We start from the raw sequence: 22,813 nt of genomic DNA, 5'->3' as shown, positions 1-22,813 counted from the left end.
AAGAAAAAGTCTGGGGGTCCCCGGCACACAGACGGTAACACTCAAGTCACCAAGAACACTACGGACAAGGAAGAATGGAGAACGAGGAAGAGCTCTCAAGCAACCCAACCCTCAGTGACTGGCCAAAAGAGGAGGAGCCCACAAGAGTGTGACGAAGACTCTTCAGGGAGGCAGGTGAGCTGCTGTAAGAAGACCTACAGAGGAGAGAGACTCATTGCTTGGGGCGGGCGAAGACTCTTCAGGGAGGCAGGTGAGCTGCTGTAAGAAGACCTACAGAGGAGAGAGACGCATTGCTTGGGGCGGGCGGGCATGATTATACTCAAAACCACTGGACTTTTTACTCAAGCAATTAAATACCAATAAAAGCGCGCCCATCCACCCACCCATCCATCCATGGACAAGGTATTTCAGCCCCATGAGTGTTTACTTAGACTGCAGATTAGTCAAAGATGCATCACCTTTTAGTATGACGTAGTCTTCCAATAAACAATAAACTTGATAGATGAAAATGATGCTTATAAAAAGTTTAAGTTAGGCAGGAAGTGATCTACAAAAGATTTAATGTAAAAGCAAACTCTACTGATACACCTGACTCAAAAGAAAATTAAAGCCTTTTAGAAATTTCATATACAGTGAGCCTCATCAATGGAATTTTACTGTGATCAATACTGTGAGTGTCACACTCATTAAGCTTAAAAATCTGTATCATCTAAGTATCTAATGAGAATCGACATTAAAAAAAAAACCCTAATGACTAAGGAACAACGAACGCAAAAAAATGTAATTTTCCTCAAATAAACTGCCAGGAGAACAAAATATTAGAATAGAGAGTAAGTAAAAGATATGCTCAACTCTTTACTAGATTTATGTATACTACAATCGGGCAAAATTAAAAATAAACTTTCTTTAAAAGACAACTGTAACACTTCTTCAGTATTAAACTTTCCTACCATTTCTTTTAATATGCTTTTCTCACATAAACCAGTGTTTTTTCTCTTCTTTCCATTCGTGGAGTCTAGAAAATTGCACAGAGGCAAACAAGGTTTTGCCTCACCAAGACTTTACCTGACACCAGATGCTTCTCGGACAGCATGATTTTTGTAACAGGACTTCGGTGAACGGTGAAAGTCTGAAAGAGCTGCGGGCCCGAGCCCACCGTCTCCGGGTGCTGCACGATCACGCGCACCGCGCCAGAGCTCGTACCATAGGCGATCTCGATCCAGTTCCCAGAGACACCTGCACGAGGGCAGAAGTTGAAAGGGGGCACATCAGATGGCGACACAAAGCTGCCCTGGAGGAAAAGCGACAGAGCTGGATTCAGTGCTTTCACGAGCCCCCAATCCAGCCCGGCACAGACAGCGCATGAAAATCGTTATTTCCTTCGCAAGTCCTCCCCCCCCCCCCCATGGACTCGTGCAGCCCTCCCCGTGCTGCCTGTGAGGGTCCATCCCTGTCACTCTGACACCCGCTCCTCCGCTTCCCCGTCTGTCTCCACTCGTCACTGACAGGGACTCAGTCGCAACCATCTTTTTATTTGTATCGCCTTACGGAGTGCCTGAGACAGGTCTTCTACAAATGTTTAAAGAATTAGTAAATCTGACACGCTAAGTATTTCCTAGCAGTATTTCTAAAGCAATATTCCATTACCACTTCTAGCCTGGAATAACCATGTGTTTTACTTTTACTTTTGTTATATTATTGATTCTTTCTTGAATACTCATGGATATACTATTTAACAGACTCAAAACACTTAGCTCTGAAGCAAACACACCCATGACCTTGCTTACATCACACTCACCTCCGGTGTGTCTAACTCCGCACAAGCTCACTGTCAAGCTCACCTGTGTATGTGTGTTTTTTAAAGACAAGTGTCCAGACTCCATTACATATTTAAGGATAGAATGGAGTTCAGTGACCACTATACTTAAGAGGTTCACAGATAGAGAATCTTTTAGCTTTAATAGTTATTCTGCCGGATTCACCTGAAAACACCTGAAGCAGAAGAGAAGGAACACACCGCAGCAAACGCTTCTAACCTAAAAAGCCACCCTGTTCTCCCCCTGCCACCGCCAAGGTTTTTCCTCCCTTTCTAATTTGACTGAAAAGAAAAGCACATCTCATTCTATAGCAGAGGACGGCAAACTTTCTGTAAAGGGCTAGATGGCAAATATTTCAAACTTTCCACGCCATACTATCTGTCACAACCACACACAACTGCTGCACAAAAGCAGCCAACACATAAGACCGTGTTTACGGACCCATTTTAGCAAAAGACAGCTGAAATCCTACTGTAATATTAATCAAAATCATCTGCATACATTAGAATACTTCCACTGAAGATTGCTTCTTCAATGAACTCAATAAAGTGATGATTTTATATGAGTACCACATTCAAATATATTAATATTGCTAGACATGTTAATATTTCCTGTAATTCATCACAGATAAATTTTAAATTTCCCGCTTACATTTTCTTTCGAACTAGAATGTAAAAATATAAAAAACACAAAAATTCTTTTTTTTTTTTTTTTTTTTTTAAAGATTTTATTTATTTATTTGTCAGGCATAGAGGGAGAGTGAGCGAGTGAGCACAGGCAGACAGAGGCAGAGGGAGAAGCAGGCTCCCTGCCGAGCAAGGAGCCCGATGCGGGACTCGATCCCAGGACGCTGGGATCATGACCTGAGCCGAAGGCAGCTGCTTAACCAACTGAGCCACCCAGGCGTCCCAAAACACAAAAATTCTTAATAAAATTTCATTGTAATGGCCTTGGAAAGACGGAAAGCTAGATACTAAACCTCCAAATAAAATGTTTTTTTTCCATAACAAATTAAAATCTTTCCAAGGAAATAAGGCAATTTCCAACAGAGATTAATAGTCTGAAAGCTTTCTCACTGTTAAAAAAATAAAAAGCTCCCAATTTCAAAACAAAACCAGCTACGGTAAATAGGAAGGTAAATGTATAGATTTTTTTCTTTTTTTTTTTTTACTAACTTTAGTTAATGCTGCAATGTTTTACTTAAATACAACACGGGAGAGGAAAAGTCCTCATTTCCCACCTCAACTTATGCTTGCTTATGGGTCATGTTTGGCTTCAATACATGACCAAATATAAACTTCAGACTGAGGGATGATATCCTCCAAAGTGTAATTCTCAAAAAGAAACTACTATTAGTTTTAGCATGATAAACCAGTAAATACACATACATTCTCCAAAAAAGGTCAAGAATCTGTAAGAGTTTTGCCGGGTACTAACTTGTCTTGGGTGTGAGGTACACGCTCAGCGCCGTAATGGCATCATTTGAAGGATCGTGGTAAAGCTCGGTTACAAGAAGATCATTATCCTTCATTCTCAAAGGGAACTTCTGCATATCTAAAACATAAACATTTTAAGTATTAAAATAGTGCATCTATTTAAAATTTTTTAAAGTAGTATTTTATTTTTAAAAAATATTAAATAGGACCAGGCTACATGGCCACAAACTTACCTATGTAGTATATTGATCCATTGTTACATCCCAGTAGCAGGAATGAGCCAGCAGTGTCGTAACTCGTTATAGGAACAACATCTTGAACCTGACGTAGGAAGATTATTATTAGATGTTAGGTATTAATTATCATTTACATTTCCTGCTCAATTTGCTGCGAATTTTGACTCTTAACTAAAACAAAACAAAACAAAACAAAAAACTCACTAGGGCTGTCTCACTAACTGAGTAAAGCAAGGAATTCAATCATGAGTTCGAGCCCCACATGAGGTTTGGAGATTACTTAATTAAAAAAACAAAAAACAAAAACCAGGGGATCCTGGGTGGCTCAGTGGGCTTAGGCTCTGCCTTCAGCTCAGGTCATGATCTCAGGGTCCTGGGATCAAGCCCCGCATCGGGTTCTCTGCTCAGCGGGGAGCCTGCTTACCCCCCACCCTCTGCCTGCCTCTCTGCCTGCTTGTGATCTGTCAAATAAATAAATAAAATCTTTTAAAAAATAAAGTAAAATATTTAAAAAAAAAACCTAATATCTAAACAGTGCTTAGAAAGTTACTTCTACACACAAATGCACTCCACAGGGAACTCTGAAGAACTACCAGTACAGATCTCTGGATAATTCATCACCATGTCTTTGACAAGATGCTGTTCTCCACCTTCCTTCCACCGAAGACCCTACCTCTGTTTCCTAGGAAATGGCAAGACAAAAATTCCCCTTAACCGTTTATTTTCTTAAAGTCCTAGAATAAAAACAACAGCTACCCAAGCAAATTGGTCTAGTTAAAACTTAATAACTGCCTGTATCTGTGCTACAAGAAAAGCGAAGGGCACATTTCTTCCTGAAAACAAACAACCGATGTGTCTTAGAGCAGGGGCAATTAAGATGAAAGTGAATCTTCCCTACTCAGGGGTAGGCAGGAGATGCCTGGGCAACTGCAGAGCCGACATTTAAGTGAACTCCTTCCCATGTATCGGGTTCTGGCCCCGAGAAGGAGAAAGCGGACTGGACGAGGGATGTGAGATTTCACACTTGCTCCGTAAGAGCTCGTCAGCTTGAGGGCAAGAAAGAAACCCGAGAGCAAGAGATTGAAGGAAAGAGCATCACAGTGCGATGGGCTGCACCAGAGTGTGCAATACCATCAGAGGAGCGAGCCTTCTCTGCTCGGCCCCACGCGGGGAGAAGGGCCGAGATCAAGGACGAGTTCAGGAAGTGAAACTTGAAAATCGAAGAAGTCGAGTGTGAGGTCGGTAGGGAAGGGCATGCCTGCCAACACCGAGTGTGTCAGCGCACCGTCTGGGTCCCTTCTAAGTAAAAGGAACACGTTTAACCGAAAGCTAAAACTTGGAAGTGATGATTCCGAGAAAGCTGGAGACACATGACCCTTGATTCTATGTGACCCTTCTGGGGTCACACACAGAAATAGCACAGATTCAGTTACCACCCCCTGTGCTGACCCCAGCGCAGGGTCTCATCGGAGCCAACAAGTTCGTTGAGAGCGACACAGAGCTTTTCACTCAGATGATCAAAGACGTCTGGACAACGGAGGGAAGACGACTTTAACACCAGTGACCAGTTTCCTCAGGCCAAGTTCATTCCTTGGGTTCTAGCACTCCAGAAAGAGCTTCAGCCACTACTCCAGAATCTTCAGAGTGGGAAGATGGGGACAGATAAGGGCATGAGATTCCTGTCCCTTTAGGTCCCCTTTCAACGCAAGAGGCAGCACCTGCAGGATCCCAGGGCACAGCTCAGACAAACATTTCTACCGTTTGTTCTCCAGAACCATGGGCTCCAGGGTTAGAACCTCCCCACTTCTCTTTCTGCAACCCTTGACCCAACTCCTGCTCTGCCTTCAGGCCTCCCCCTCAGTACAAGAGAACGAAGAAAGCAGGGGACGAGTGAGGTTACAGGAGCTGGGAATGAGTTCTTCTCTCCCAGCATAAGCGAGTTGGTCACTCTGTGGCCTCCTCTTCTTTATCCAAACAACTTCGTATGGAGAACCTGAGGAACTTACTAATGCAGGTATGTGGCTGAGTCAGGACGGTCACAAAGCTATGATGAAGTGGACTTTCCCTCTAAGGCAGCACACAGTGATGATCTCTCTTAGGTGCAAAATTAAATGATAAATAATTTGAAAACAATCAGTCTAAAAAAAAGTCAATCTATGTTCCCAAGCAATACAAGGTCCCTAGTCTTTCAACCACAGCCTCTACCTCGGTCATCATCATTTTTAACAGCATGTTTTAACCCTCATCCATGACTTACTAAATAATCACTTACTTAGATTTACCAGCCTATCGATTTCTTTGCTGATGTTTATTTCATCCAAGTCCTTTCTTTTCAAGGTATAAATAAATATTCCTCTTATCAAAGGGCATTTATTGTCTTTTATTTATTTTTGATGGAGGCAGGGGGAGGGGGAGGGACAGAGGGGAGAAAGACAGGGGGTGGGGCAGACTCCCCAGTGAGCAGGGGAGCCTGCCAGGAGGGGGCAGGGCCTGGGTCTCAGATTCTGAGATCATGATCTGAGCCAAAATCAGGACTCAGAACCAACTGCACCACCTATGCGCTCCAAAGGGCATTTCTTTAGTGGCTTTTTCATTCAAGATTAGAAGTTTAAGCAAAAAAAAAAAAAAAAAAAAGAATAAAAAACTAAAACATCTCTAAAAAATCAATTTTCTTTTTTCTTTCTCAAATCAGGTAAATGATTTTATAAAATTTTCATTAAGATCTTAATGAGGAATTAGTCAGTGAAGCATCTGCTTTCAACTCAGGTCCTGACCTCAGGGTTCTGCGATCAAGTACCGCGGCAGGCTCCCTGCTCAGCGGGAAGTCTGCTTTTCTTTCTCTCTGTCCTCTCCAACTCCTGCTCTCTCCCTCCCTCCTTCCTGTGCTAGTAAGTAAATAAATTCTTTTTTTTTTTTTTTTTTTTTTTTTTTTTTTTTTTTTTAAAGACTTTATTTATTTATTTGACAGACAGAGATCACAAGTAGGCAGAGAAGCAGGCAGAGAGAGATGAGGAAGCAGGCTACCCGCCGAGCAGAGAGCCCGATGCGGGGCTCGATCCCATGACCCTGGGATCATGACCTGAGCCGAAGGCAGAGGCTTTAACCCACTGAGCCACCCAGGCGCCCCAGTAAATAAATTCTTTAAAAATAAAATAAAATCCTACTGACTCTGTCCTAGAGAGCCTGGGTGGCTCAGTCAGTTAAGCTCCTGACTGTGGCTGAAGTCCTGATCTCAGGTTCTACGATGGGAGCCCAGCATGGGGCTCCACACTGGCTGTGGAGCCTGCTCAAGAGTCTCTCCCTCCCCGCCCCTCCCACCTTACGGAAGCTGTGCTAATAAAAACCGCTACACCGACAATTTCACAACAGCCTGCAGAACTGAAACACACACACACACACACACACTCTCTCTCTTAGTCATCTGATTTACAGACTTCAAATCCATCTTGATGTCTGTACAACAGCTGTCCTGTATACTCTGCGTTACTCATGGGCAGCACCTTTGCTGAAGGCCAGACAACCTACTCAACCGGAGTCACACAACCAGAGTCACGGCCATCCCAGGAGTCCGCCTCAGGACAGGAGTGTCGGGTGAGATCTGCGTTTCAGTCGCTGAGACTTCATTACACACTGTCTCTGCTCTGCACTACGAAGAAATTCATCCACTGGCCTGTGAGGCTTGTTTGCTGCATGAATGCTCAACCTTCCCAAGGTCTCCCTGAAATTCAGTAACAAACCTGCTCTGTCAGATACGTTCTGAACTCATGCGGGGACCAAACAAGCAGCAGCGGGTTACACCGGGAACTAAGAGCTTAAGAATGAAGGATGCTGGTACAGGTCTCAGGATCCCAAAGATATGAAAACTTTTACATGTAGTTTTGAAAACACTGGTTAAAAAAAATCAAAAAAGATAATAAGGAAGCATGTTCTTTACCTGAGTGGTTTCACAGATGGTACAGCCTCCCTCACCCGCTAGAAGCTTTGACTTGACAGAATTAGTCAAATAAGCTACCTGAAAGCAAATCTTCCATTAATTGTAAAAATTAGCATTCCTCCTTACAGAAGTATCAGCAGCTGAAGAATCCACCCACCTTTCTTCGACCTACGCTCTGGATCCACTGAAACCAGCCCTTCGCTACACTTCTCAGTCCATCACTGTGTGTGACAACCATTATGCCTCCTGCTGTGCACACTCCAGCTAATATTTTTTTTCCTACAAACAGGACTTCTTTCCCTCATCTAACATAAAACCTAATTCTCTCTCACCATCAGCCCCAGATCTCAGGAATGCTGCTCTACAAGCTCAACTCATCGTGACTCTCAACCACCATTTATTTCTACCTGGACTGTAACACCCAGATCACCTCTGCTAGGATCCAGGCATCTGGGCCACAGGTGCGTTTCTTCTTACTCTCCACTAGTCTCCTGGCACCTTACTGGACATACTGACCGCCCTTACAGCTCGCTGTGTCCCAGATCTGACGCTGTCACCTTCAAGTCAGTTCTACATGAGGATCACTGAGAACTGTCCCAACTCCAAAATCTTCAATTAAGTCTTTGACCACAGCTTCCTATCTTCCCAACAATTCCCCTTCCCGTCAGGTGGTCAATCCGCATTAACATCCGTCAGTTCCGACGTCGCTGCATCCTGCTCTGCCTAACCGCACCTCCTCACTTCCTCATCTCCTGATTTCAGCTACTTTGCATCTTTAGGTTTTCTCATCCCTTAGTGTGTCACATCCACCTTGTTACAGCTCTGATCCCGGATCGGGCCGATACCGCTCTCGCGAGCTCTGCTCTCAGCACCGAGCACTGACGGAGAAACTCACACGGCTCTACCCGCCGAGCCCCTACAAACGTACGGTTTCTCATCTCTGCAACCCCTGACCCCTACGGCCGCTTCTTTCTCTTCCTCGGAATTTGCGATCTTCAGCACTCCTTTCTTACTCTGTCCGAGAAAGACGTAGCTCTGGTCTCTGCCGGGCAAACCCCTCTACACGGTTTGACATCTCACGCTCCTGACTTCCACGGGACTAGAAATCGTCTCCACTCTTTCACCCTGCGAGTGCTTTCTCCGACAACGCCCCTCTCTGACTACAAGCACGCTTGAGCTTCCTGCATCCTAGAGAAAACATGAAACAAAGCAATGAACATCTTTACCACCATCTAGCCTCACTCCTTAAGCTATCCTGTTTCCCTGCTTTCCTTCACCCAACTTCTTGAAAGGTTAACTCTGAATGTGCTATCTCCAACCTCTGATCTTAACTCCTCAGTTCCTACAATGTGGCTTTCTCCAACCCAAAGCTAATTATATTTGCCAATCATATCCTAGACTAATGTCATTTCTCAACTGTGTCACATATGTCCCCTTGTGGTTTCCTATCTTGTCCCCTGAAATGCTAATGTTTCCCAGAGTTCTAACTCTGTCTTCCCACGAACATCCACTTAACAGAATACCTTACCCATTCTTATTTTTCAGCTATCTCGGAAGTGTTGTGGTTTCCAAGTAATTTCTTTCTAGCCCTTTCCGGCTCCTAAGTGCCAAAGGGGTACTCCCCAAATGTATAGTGAACACCTGCACTCGGATACCCTCAGGAATGTCGAAGTAAACATATGTCACCAATCTAACTATTCCTCACACTGTTCCCCACTACATCTGCTTCTCTTCCTACGTTCCTTTTATCACTATCCATCTGTCAAAACTAGGACTCCAAAACTAGACACACAGCTCATCTCTCTCTCCTTCTTTAATTTACCTACCCAAACCAGGTCGCAATCCTAGAATTTCAGGAAGGCTTATGAAATGCTTTTCAAAGAGTCTCAACTTTGCCATCTCTACCACCGCCGTCTTTAGTCAAATCTCTCCACTTCATTGCGGCACTACCCCCTCATCTCCGGCCCAGCTTTCATACTGGTTACCCCTGTGGCTTCCTTCCTAAAACATGGATCTTATTATGTTACTCTTTGCTTAAAGTACTTTAACTTTGCCTCTCCTTCAGAATTAGGTAATAACTAATAACCCTTTTATGCTCTTCTTGTTCCTCTCCAATACTTGAGGTCATTTAGCTTGCTATCTTCTCTGAAAAGGCTTTGTATGTTCACAAGGTCTGTTCTTCACTCGGGAAAAGAAGTCGCCTGGACTACTATTCCCAAAGCACGGAACTTAAAACACTTCAGAGAAATGAAGAAATGTCAAACCGCAGTTTAAAATACTCACTCATTTTCCAAAGTAATTTAAAATTCTTTAAAACATAATCAAATCTGCATCTAGAAGTAAATTACCACTACAAATAAATATTCTGTGTCATCAAAAACAAAAACAAAAAATGGGCAGAGGATCTAAGCAGACATTTCTCCAAAGACCTACAGATGCATGAAAACATGTTCAACATCATTCATCATCAGGGAAATGCAGATCAAAACCACAATGAGTTACCACCTCACATCTGTCAGAATAGCTATTATCGAAAAGACCAGAAATAACAAGTGTTGGCAAGCATGTGGAGAAAAGAGGCCCTTCGTGCACTGTTGGAGAAGGTAAATTGATATAGCCACTATGGAAAACAGAAAGGAGGTTTCTCGAAAGATTAAAAACAGAATGACTATGTGATCGAGCAATTCCACTTCTGGGTATGTATCTGAAGTAAATGAAAACACTAACTCAGAAAGCTATCTGCACCCCCATGTTCACCGCAGCATTATTTAAAACAGCGAAGATAAAGAAACAGCCTAAGTGTCCATCAATGGATGAAGAGATAAAGAGATAAAGAACATGTAGTATACAATGGAATACTACTCAACCACACACACACACAAAAGAAATCACATCATTTACAATAATATGAATGGACCTTGAGGGCATTATGCCTAATGAAATAAGTCAGACAAAGACAAATTCCTATGATCGACTTAAGTAGAATCTAAAAACAAACAAGTAAACAAAACAAAATAAAAACCAATCAATAGACAAAACAGTCCAGTAGTTGCCAGAGGCACGGGGTGGAGGATGGGCCAAATGGGTGTAGGGAGTCAAATGATACAAGTTGCCAAAGAAAAAAAAAAAAGGTCAGTGCCTGGCTGGCTCAGTACATAGAGCATGGGACTCTTGATCTCAAGGTTGTGAGCTCAAGCCCCACAATGGGTGTGGAGCCTACTTGGGCAGGGGGGGGGGGGGGGGGGAGGGGGTATACGACCTGCCAATTATAAAATAATTCATGGGGATGTAATGTACAGCACGACAACCATAGTTAGTACTGTATATTTAAAAGTTTCTAAGAGAACAAATCTTAAAAATTCCCATCATAAGAAGGAAAAAACGATATAACTGAATATGGTGAAAGATGTTAACTAGACTTATCGTGATCATTTTGCGATATACACAAATTACCAAATCATTATGCTGTACATTTGAAACTAATATATGTTGATTATACCTCAAAAGAAAATAAGTAAATAAGACACTATGAATTCCACAAAAATAAACCAAATACATAATCAGCACGACTTTCAGAAACACTTTCATGTCTGCAAATGCGTCAGTTAAAACTAACCTGCCAGTGCTGAGTGACGGCATTCCACACTCCCACTTTCCCAGTGTGACTCGTAGCCACCAGCTGGTTACCGATAAAGAAGAGCGCATCTACAGGAACGCCAAGGCTGAACACTCCTTAAATGACAACAAAAAATAAAGAGGTTAAATAGTCACTATCTTTAGAATTATTCAAAACCCAGATTAGAAACACTGTGAAGGTGACAATTTAAACTTGTTTTCATTTCTGTAAGTGACATGCTAGACACTTTGGGGACCAAAACCAAGAAACTCAGTAAGCTCTTAGCAGTTTGCACAACTGACACAGATAAAATCTGCCCTGAGGAATCTCACACTGATAAAACACCGTATTATGTGAAGCTGTGGTTCCCACACTTGGGTGACCATCAAAATAACCGGGTGGATTTATAGTGAGTAAAATAAAAAAAAATCCTAAGATTCACCCAAGGCCTGCTAAATCAGAAAACCCACTACATTTTTATAAAATCTGTAAGAGATTTAGCTACAGCTTGCTAATGAAGTAGGAACCACTGATCTAAAGACACAGACTTAGCACCCTCAACCATCTAGAATGTTTCCAGAAATCTGGACATACACATACACAGAAAGGGAAAAAAAAAAAAAAACTTACTAAAAAAAAAAAAAAAATTCAGGACTTTACTCAGAATTTTAAACTCCTTGGTTCCCAGCACTGCAGATTTCAATTTAATCCATTTTAGTAGGCCATGGAATTAAGCAACATGAGAAGACAGGGTATTACTAGGTACTTACAGTTTAAAAGAGAAAAAATTGCAAACAACCAATTACAACATAAATCCAGCAACAGCTGAAGGATGCACAAGGTTAAGCAACATCACAAGGAGTAAATGGGGTAAGAAAAATGGGTTTTAAGATATTTCATAGAAAAGAAGCCACCTGAGTTGAATTTTTTTTTAAAGCAGAATGGTTCATCGAACTGGGGTCGGGAATGGACAAGCCCAGGGAATCAAGGAGAGGGGAGAGGGCATGCAGGTGACGGGGCTGTAAGGAGCAAATATCCCCATTAATAGCAAAGACTCGGGAATATTTAAAGGAGGGAATTCTAGGGTCACCCTGGTATGGCATTATGTCCCTTTACAGTTGTTTCTGGACAACACATAATAGGAACACAAGTGACATAAGGCTTTGAGGACTCATGGGAAGAACCAAACCAATTAATTTCAACTGCGCATGTACTGAAAGCGTAAGCCAGAAAAGATAACTGATTTCTTTTGACTATTAAACCAGTGCAGGGTATTTCTCTTTCTGTTCAGAACTTTACCACATACAAGACAAAGCCAGCAGCAATAAAAAACACCTTGAAAATTCTTAACCAGGGTTGCCTGGCTGGCTCAGTCAGCGCAGCGTGACTCTTGCTATGAGGGTTTTGAGTTCAAGCTCTGTATCGAGTGTAGAGATATCTTAAAAATAAACCTCCCCTCCCCAAAAAAATTCTTAAAAAAAAGAAAGAAAAAGAAAAAAAATTTTTTTTCTTTTTTTCAAGAATTTATTTGTTTATTTGACACAGAGAGAGCGATCACAAGTAGGTAGAGACACAGGCAGAGAGAAAGAGAAGAAGCAGGCTACCTGCCGAGCAGAGAGCCTGATGCAGGGCTCGATCGCTGGACCCTGAGACCATGACCTAAGTTGAAGGCAGAGACTTTAACCCACTGAGCCACCCATGTGCCCCAAGAAAAGAAAATTCTTAAACAATCTGGAAAAACCCAGGCTTGTAGCAGGAGGAAAACTGATAAATACCAGGAAAGGGGTTGGGGGGGGGGGGAGGTAAGTATGCTATGAACGTTTTCTATATATTTTTAAAAATTTATGTAAAATGTGCATTTATACACATGAATTATACCATCTCAGACCAACTGGTAAACAAACAAACAACAACAACAAAAACCCAGCAAAATAACACACAACACACACGCAAAAAACTAATAAACTCTTTAACCAGATTAGCTGAGAAATAAGCTTACCACTTCAAAGCAGAAAATCATCATTTCACACCCAATTTTAGGAAGTCTTTTAATTTTGATGCCAAACAATGGTTCAGAACATGTGAAACCAACCATACTCAGGACTATGGCCCACGTGAAAGGTAGAAATAAAAAACAAGAAAACCAACTACTAACATCTAACATTACTCTAGAGAAGGATGAGGTTCTGGGAAATCAAGGAAGACATTCTGAATGATCTCAAGAAATTTCAAGTGTCACTCCTACTTAGGCTCAACGATCTTGGCCACTATCCACCGGGAAGACACAGTACAAGTAATGACAAGTTCCTGTCTTCGGGGACCCTTTCAGCAGAATATTGCTTAGAGCAGCAACCCCGCAGCGCTGCCTTATACAGGTTATAATGAAAGCAGCCCAGCCTCTGGAAGCGCTCTATCACGGACATAGCAGCCCTCGCAATTTTCTTTGGATGGTGTTGTCAAGTTCTGAAGAACATTTGTAATAATAAATGGTTTCTTTTACTGGACATGAACAAATTACTATGCACCATCTCATAACATAGCGGCCTACCACACTGGCCTTTAAAACAAAGCAAGGCACAAAACCTCCTTCCCTTACGGGTCTGTTACAAGTGGCTACTTGAAAAAAAGGAAGAAAAAAAAAATAAATCACCACTTAATTTCTCTCTGTATAATTACCAGGGTATCATAATTTGAATACATAACAGTAAAACTTTTTTTTTTAAAGATTTAATTTATTTATTTGACAGAGAGAGACAACACAAATAGGCAGAGAGGCAGGCAGAGAGAGAGGGGGAAGCAGGCTCCCTGCTGAGCAGAGAGCCCGATGCGGGGCTCGATCCCAGGACCCTGAGATCATGACCTGAGCCGAAGGCAGAGGCTTAACCCACTGAGCCACCCAGACGCCCCCATTAAAACTTTTTTTTTCCCTCAAGTTGTCAGGGAGGATTTCCGCTGCCACTCATGATGCAGTAAAAACGGCATCCGATGATTCCTCACGGGGTGACAACAACAAAGTGGCCCGAGTCCATGAGGCAGCTGTTTTAGACATTGGACAACGGGCAGCAGAAGGCTGCAAGCTGGGAAACCGCCGAGAGGAGGCCTGCATTCACCCACAGGGAGGTGAGACTCCAGGGCAGACTGATGCTCTCCCTGAATGGAAGAGGCGGAGACCAGCGTGCGCAGCTGCTGAGGGGCCGAGAACCTGTGAGCGAGGTTGAGGGAGGGGCAAGGGCACGAGGACGGGGGTGGGGACGGCACGGAGGTCGCACAGGGGACACCAAAAATGTCTCCAGACATTTCCACATGCTCCCTGGGGGTTTCCTATGCCTTCACAGAGGCCGGACTGCACCTGGGCAGGGGAAGCATCCCCCAAAATAGGACAAAGAGGCTGTCACAGGACTGAGCGCTGAGCGGAGATAACAGAGGTTATGACACAGGCAGACGCCAGTAGTTCCAGCTCGGTAGGAATGGAGAACCCCTGCTGAACACCTCAGACATTCCCCAGTAAAGACTCCGAAAACCCAACACTTTAGGAGTAAAGACCACACCCCTTAAAAGGAGTCAAGCCCTGAAATAAATGAGCAGAGGGAGGCTACCTCCCCTTAACAAAGCATAACAAGCCAAGCAGGATCAGGAAGATCCTCCAGCAATGTAACTGCCTGCCGGGACAAAACTCACATATTTTAAAGGAAGACGATATTCCATGTCCCCTATATAATGTATCATGCAAATGACCAGCATAAAATCAAAACTTCCTAGACATGTAAAGCAGAAAAATGTGACCCAAAATAAAACTATGACATGATCCAGATATTGGAATTAAAGTAAAAAAAAAAAAAAAACCAAAACCTGAAACAGCTTTAATGAACATGTTAGATTTAATAAAAAGTAGACGGTAATGAGTAAAAAGATAAGAAATCTCAGGAGAGAAACAAACTAAAATGGAATCGAGAGTTCATTTTAGAGCTTAAAAGTCCTGTATCTCGAACAAAAAACTCAATAGCTAGGCTTAACTTCAGAGTGAATACTGAAGAAAACAGGCAAAATACATTAAAGACAGATAAAAAATTTTATCTAAAGAATGAGGAGTAAAGAAATAGAAAACAACAACCAATCAGTGCTTCAGTGATCTCAAGGCCAGTATCAAGTGGTCTGAAAGAGAACTGGGTCCTAAAAAGAAGAAAGAAGGAGAAGAGAGAAGAGAAAGGGACAGGCCTTGGAGTGAAGGGGGAAGCGAGGGAGGAAGCCAGGGAGACCCGGACACTGGGAACTCCCTTAGCCGTGCCAATCAGACTGTCTCCAGACATTTTCCACATGCTCCCAGGGGATCATATTACCCCCTGGTTGCAAACCTCTAATCTGGAATATATAAAGAACTATTACAAATCAATAACAGGATGACAAACTCATAAAAAGAGAACAATGACTTAAAGCCACTTCCCAAAGGAAATAATACAAATGGCCAATAAGCACATGAAAAGATGCTCGGTATCATTCGTCAACAGGGAAATGTAATTAAAACCACCATTAAAATCACTGCATACTCATCCCATACCCAGCTAGCAGAAATGTAGAATAGTGCACCTGCTTTGGACACAAGTGTGTAAGTTTCTTCTAACACTAAACATACACTTTTCATATGATTCAGAATTTCCACTGCTAGGTATTTACCTTGAGAAAACCTATTCACAAAACAAAAAGAAAACATGTCCAGGGAAAGACTTTTTCTTGGATTCCTAACACCTCTGCATTGGAAATAAACCAAATGTCCACCAACACATAAATGGACGAACAAATTCTGGCACAATAATTCAAGGGAATATTACTCAGCAATAATTAAAAAAAAAAAAAAAAAAAGGACCACTGATACATACAACAATAGGGATCAATTTCAGAAACACTGTGTTCAATGAAAGAAGCCACACACAAAAGAATACATGCCCTGTATTTCCATTCATGAAATTCCAGACAAGGCAAATCTAATCCATGATGACAAAAAACCTCAAGTATGTATACAATGGGGTTTATGCTGAACACCTGCTTTCCTTTTGGAAATCTGGACCCTTAGTATGTGCTAGGCAGAGGGTGCCTCTGTGTGAGCTCCAGGAAAAAACGTGGGCACCAAGTGTCTAATGAGCTTCTCTGGTAGCCACTACACAGGCAGTGTTACAAATCACTGCTGGAGAAATATTTCTAGTTTCCATTAGACTTCACCCTCCATGTCTTTATGCTGATTTTGCTTGTATGTTTTTGTTGTAAGAAATCGTAACTCAAAGTAGCTCTTGCTGAATGAATCCTGTGAGTCCTCCGAGCAAATCATTGAACCTGGAAGTGGTCTTAGGGACCCCTCACACAAACATAATTCTGAAGTTCAAGAGGAGGGGTTCAGATGAGATACACGAACATGCAAGTCATCAGCACACAGAGGGTAAAGCCATTCGTCTATGATATCACTAACAATAAATACGAAAGAAAGATGAAATCCAAGGACTGAACTCTGGGGCACACCAACATTGTGAAATCAGTCGAATGAGGAAGAACTATTAAAAGAACCGAGAAGTAGGATAAAAATCAGGACTACAAGGTATCCTGGAAGCCAAAGGAGGAAAGACTCCAAGAAGAATCAGTAACTGTATCAAATGTACCAGGTGACTGCTCTGAAGTTTTAATGAGAGGAGACTTAGCCGAGAACAGACCACAGGCAGTACGAACTAGAGCAGTTTTCCGAAGTGGTATGGGCGAAAGAACGATTAGATCAACTTCAAAAAAGAACAGAAGCAGCGGACAGAGAAACAAGACCAGGTCACTCTTATCTTCTGCTTCGGGAAAAGAGAAAAATGGAGCAAGAACTGGAAGAGACGGGAGGGTAGTTTTGTTGTTATTCTTCACAGAGAATTACAGCATGGTTGTGTGCTGGGGGAAATGATCCAAGAGTGAGACGCTTTCACAATGAAGGAGAATGAAGAAACAGCTAGTGGAACAATGTCTCTGCACAGGTGAGAGCAAACAGGATCTAGTCTACAGCTAAATACAAAGAGCTGGCCTTAGATCAAAGCAGAGACCATTTAATCACAGGGACGAACAGGACAATAGAGTCCAATAAATGATCTTAAAATCCAGATTTTCCTTGAGCCTACAAAAAAACAACAAGAAAAGTTGCTATAATCTCTATAATTTCATTTTTGTCCAATAAATTATCTTAAAATCCAAATTTTCCTTGAGCCTACAAAGAAACACAACAAGAAAATAAGTACATTTTGCTGTGTTTTGCAATATTACTATTAAAAATGCTCTGGAAACTTTCGTGAGTGTTTTGTTGTTGTTGTAGTTTTAAGATTTTACTTATTTATTTGACAGAGAACGCACAAGCAGGGGGATCTAGAGGCAGAGAGAGAGGGTGAAGAAGGCAGAGCAGGGAGCCTGATACAGGGCTCCATCCCAGGACCCTGAGATCACAACCTGAGCCGAAGGCAGAGGCTTAACCCACTGAGCCACCCAGATGCACCAACTTTCATAAATTTTTAGAATTTATCTGTAACTGTTTAAAACATTTTAAAATAAATTTATTTTAATACATTTTTCATCTACTTATTGAAGACTTTTGGCTTCAAAACCGAAACACTAGAACAGGTGCCTGCTCAACCCACAGCGGCAGCACCCAAGCCTAAGGGCCAACAGATATACGTGACCTGGGAGGGGGACTGGGCCAACACTGAGCCAAGCAGGAAATAAATATTAGAAATGTTAAAATATAAAATATAAAAATTACCTTTCCCATAACTTTATAGTTTGCACTATGCAACAGGACATTTTTGCATACTGTTGTAATGCTAGTTGTGGGTTCACGGAGACCAAATATTCAGAGTTTAAAGAAAAAAAAAAACTTTAAATGAAGATGTGAAAAAAGTCTTTAAAAGCCAGAAACTGTTCTAAAATTTCACCCTGAGAATGAAAAAGGCCCTGAAGCACCTGCCAGGGTTAAGTCACGGCACCCCGGCGTCTGGAGAGGCGTGCACCACCGCTGCGAAGCCACGACAGCCTTGAAACGTGACAACGCCGATGCCTGCTAGATGGGAGGTCAGTAAAAGAGGTCACCGCGCTGCCTCTCTGCCGTCACACAGGAAGGCCCTGAATTAAAGATGTGGCAGACGTGATACCTTGTCAGCAGGACTACAAACAGATGAATACCCGGTCACAGCTGACCCTGGTATGCTACTTCTATTAATCTGGCATCAGCACCAGGCGGTCACTAAAGATCTTTTGCGTGAATGTTTGGCCACAAACACATGTGGTGTTGAAATATTCCAAGTGTTCAAAACTTTCATGAATCTCAGGCTTTCCCCTAAAACATCCGTGTTGACAGCTGCACTGACGGCGCAAAGCAGCGTCGATGAGAACGGTAGGCATCGTAGCACAAATGAAATGAGGGGAACCAAACGGTTCAGTAACCTTCCGAGTCTGTCACACACTCTCAAGGAAAGAAAATGAGGCCAGTTTAACTTCAGAATGTCCTTGATGAAGCAGTGTGTACAAAAATTTGTACTAACTCTTAATTTAGTAAACACTAAATCTTAATTTGGCATGTGTTCTTACTATTCTGTGTGACTAAGTATTACGTGTCAAGAAAAAGAATCTTCTGGACACTGGAGCCGAGAGCTAACCTAGCTGTTCTTTTCACAGAACACCATTTTTATTTGAAAGGATGACAAATTCTAATTCAGATTTGAGTACTTGGTAGACGTTCCTTAAAAGTGAACCAAGTAAGCTTTTATTTCAATGATAAAAATTCAATGTTTCAAGTGAAAATTAGAATTTTGGAAAACTTATCTGCCACAGTCAACGTGATGGTTTCCCAATACATTAGAATTCAGGGATGTGGTCAGTGGCTATAGTAATTAAGTGTGATTTGGGGTTTTTTTTGGGGGGGGGATATTATACAATGAAAGATATCAACATTTGGAAGATCTACATAACTCAGTAAACCAACATTTTCTAAACGACCAATGCATGATGTCACAAAATCATGCATGGATAAAAGATCCGTTCAAAGTATAAAATAGACTAATGAATTTCAACAGTATGCAAAATTCACTGACATGATTTCATATATGTTTATGACAGTAGCAAAAAAGAATGTCCATGGTTATCTGAAAAGACTGTAAAAATGTCTTTTCCAACTACATATCTGCATAAATCCAAATTTTCTTCATAAGGTTCAACCAAAAAACAAAATGCAGCACACAAATCCACAAACAGGCACCAGAAATCAATAAAATTTTGAAGAGATTTACAAAGCTATAAACCAATGGCACTCTTCTCACAAATGTTTTTGGAAAACAAAGCTATTTTTCATTAAAATGTTATTCGTGTTACCATGCAATGGGTTTATTTTTGCTATTTTTAAACTAATTAATATATATTTATAAAAATTTCAGTCTTAATTCCCATTATGCTAAGTAACAGTAGATATAATCTACACAAGCAAACTCTCTTATTGGTCCTGAATGACATTTTAAGAGTACAAAGTAGTTCTGAGATTAAAAGGTTTGGGCACATCTGGTCGCGAAGCAACAAAGGAGGAAAAGCAAGAAAGTTATTTACCCATCTTCAGGCCCTAAAGTGTGAGGAACTGGAGAGAAAGCAGTCATCACTAACCGGGATCCAGGAAAAGCACATTCTCATGAAGCAGCCAGGTTTCAGCTAGAGCATATTGGTAAAAAAGATTCTACCCTCGCTCCTGAAACACTAACTTTTTTCCCCTCTTCCAGAATTTTCCTCTCCTATGGGGTGGTCCTATTCCCACTGAACCCTGGCAAGATGATGTAGCAGCTCTAAGTAACAGTCCAGGTTAGTTCTTGTAAGATGGGCAATCCTTCTTAAACTTCAGAATACTCTATGTACCAGCAAAATGTAGCATAAACAAGATTTTCCCTACCAATTTCACTTCCGCTCCCTCCATCCTGGACACTCCATAAGATGATGCTACTCTCTGAAGCAACAGCAACCATTTTGTCTTTGTCTCCATGTGGACCTCCAACCACTTTTGCATTTAAAGCTACTCGCTCAATAGTCCAGTCCAAATATGGACTCGTAAACACTTGTTGCCATCCTGAAGATTCTTTGATTCTGTTAAGCAAGAATGGAAACGTAAGTTAGACTCCGCAGCAATTAAGCAAATACAAAGAAATGTACCAAAAAATTCAATCACAGCTATATTTATTAAATATAAAATTTTGCCAATGTATTTCCTCTACAAAGCCAGACCGTTACTCCTAAGCTACCTTGTACTTATCCACACAGGACATATAAAGCACTTAAAAAGAAACTAGAGTTCTGTATTTCTCCAAAGAAAAGTTCAGAGTTTTAAGAGCTAAAATAAAATAAAGTAAAAAATAGCTTTTACTTTACTACACAGAAAAGTGCTACCATCACCATCTATGGATAGAAATGGTCAATAAAAATCAGAATTTTAGGATAATTATTATTCCTTTTAGTTAATTAATCAGTTATTCAGTCATTTACCGAAACTACCTGCAATCAACCCATTATTTTTTTGGTACTTCAGATAATAGGGTAACAGTCTCTCCAGGCAAATCAAGATAAAGGAGTAATCTGGTATACCACTACACATTCTAATATCCTGGGCAACCAGGATAAATGTAAAATGTAGGGCTTTGGAAACCCTTAGATTTTAAAGGTTTCTTCTTAAATGAAAAAATTTCATGAGCCTATTGATTCCCCATAAATAAAGGCCTACCAAGGTTCAGATTTGCAGTTCAGTGAATATAAATACTTTTTAATATTTAATTTCTGAAAAACATACTGATAAATTTTTAATAATTTCTTCTGCCTTATCTGAATTTAAGTCTTTCGGGCACATATTCTGCATGATTACACAGCCAACACTCATACATTCAGAACTTAAGAGTTATGCAATCACAACAATGGATGATGTAAAGTTTAACAATGGAGTATCTATTTTTAGTTACCGAACAAATATGCAAACAAAACTGTAAAGCTTTTATTTGCCTTACCTAAAGAGAATAAACACCCGTGAGGAGAATAAGTACTCATTTATATAATACCTGACATATTCATCGCAAAAAACAAACTTCAGTATTCATAAATGATGGCTACCTAAAGACTAAATGGAATCACTTCAGCTTCATTTTTGTGTAAAAATGTATGCTAAAGTAATATAACCACAATTCACAAAAAAATGCAATTTGGCCTTATTAATTTCAGTAACTAATGATTTCCTTAACTTCAAAGGGACACACAGAAACTGTGTAATTTTTTTTAAGAAAGTGTACAATTTTTCCTAAGCATTGTATGATCTGCAATTACCCACTTTGGCCACCAGATGGGATCTGTTATGACCACCGAATGGAAATAATCATTTAAAATAAGCTAAACATTTACAAGCACTGAGGTACGAAACATAGGCGCTCTTAGGAACTCCCAAACTGGGCACAAAGCAGGGACTGCCAGCACTTCAAGAATAATGAATATACACTGTACGTGGATGCAAGCACATACCAGACTCTCAACAGTGTCTAATAAAGAGATGCTGCATTGATTTAATGAGGTGAATGATGTGGTTTTGTGATCATTAATTAGAAATATAACAAAACTGTATGTGATCTAATCTTTCGCAGAGATTCTACTTCAAAGTTATCTTTACAGAAATTAAGATATTATAAAATAAAGAGATGCCAAAAAGAATAAAAGGTATCAGGACAATGTATTTGAAAGTATTATAACAATTAGAAAATCTAACTCTATTGATATGATACCTTTGTTTTTAAGTTAAAATTAAATACCAAGATTAAAAAAAGTATGCTTTATGATATTCCATACAAATAATACAAAACTGAAAATACATAAAACAAGACAGAATGAGCTCTGAACAGCACTCCATCTCTTTTCCTCACTCCTGCCCAGTGAACCAACACTATGAAATCAGGACGGCTATGCACCTTCCACATCATAATCTTAAAGAAATACAGTGGGGGAGTCATGTCCAACAGCGTTCTGAAACTTAATGCAAACATAGTGTACATCAAATTGTATGGGAATAGATAAAATATATCAGAAAAACAGAAGACAATCTAAAATTAGACCCAAGTATACATATAAATATAAAGTAAAATAAAGAAGGGTGTTCAAATTCAATATATAAGGTAATTTATGTGATAAATAACTAGAACATAATTAGTTACTACCCACTTGGAAGAAAAGAAATGAGATTCCTAAATCTCACACCATAAACCAAAAGTAAACTCTACATGGATTAAACGTCTAAAAAGAAATGCAAGCTCCAGGAGGGCAGCAATTTATAACTCCTCTCTGGGGCGCCTGGGACACAGTTAGGCAAGTGACCAACTCTTGGTTTTGGCTCAGGTCATGATCTCAGGGTCCTGAGGTCACGGCCAATGTGGAGCCCCATGTCCGTTCTGGTCTGGTCGGGCTCTGGGCTCAGCATGGAATCTCCTCCCTCTCATGATCTTTCTCTCAAATAAGACTTTGGGGAAATAAAAGGAAACAACTCTTCATTAATAAATATATAGAAAAATAAAGCCTGAGAATGTAGAAAATTAGTGAATCTAGGTGAGAACATACTGGGGTTCCATGTACTGTTTCATTTTTTAGGGTTTTAAATTTATTAATACAAAAAGCTGTGGAAAAACAACTGTGGAAAAGATTATGCTATTTAAAGAACTGGAGTATTTCTTCTGAAATCTTTTTATTGCCACTGTGTTAAATGATTTAAC

The 22,813-nt window shown here is 40.9% G+C and overlaps 1 protein-coding gene across 3 annotated transcripts in view; it reads right to left on the bottom strand.

The window, feature by feature from the left end:
* The window catches only part of KCTD3 (potassium channel tetramerization domain containing 3), a 56,993-nt gene that overhangs the window by 19,208 nt on the left and 14,972 nt on the right, over positions 1-22,813 (bottom strand). For all 3 annotated transcript variants that reach the window (XM_059145265.1, XM_059145264.1, XM_059145263.1), the window contains exons 9-13: positions 19,975-20,165; positions 11,040-11,155; positions 3,487-3,574; positions 3,255-3,371; positions 1,066-1,236 (exon numbers count right to left, since the gene is read on the bottom strand). In XM_059145265.1, the coding sequence (XP_059001248.1) occupies positions 1,066-1,236; positions 3,255-3,371; positions 3,487-3,574; positions 11,040-11,155; positions 19,975-20,165 (683 nt within the window). The remainder of the gene's footprint in view (positions 1-1,065; positions 1,237-3,254; positions 3,372-3,486; positions 3,575-11,039; positions 11,156-19,974; positions 20,166-22,813) is intronic.

The sequence above is a fragment of the Mustela lutreola genome, chromosome 14, assembly GCF_030435805.1.
Source record: "Mustela lutreola isolate mMusLut2 chromosome 14, mMusLut2.pri, whole genome shotgun sequence".
Classification (NCBI taxonomy): domain Eukaryota; kingdom Metazoa; phylum Chordata; class Mammalia; order Carnivora; family Mustelidae; genus Mustela; species Mustela lutreola.
This window is presented reverse-complemented; position numbering and strand designations above follow the sequence as displayed.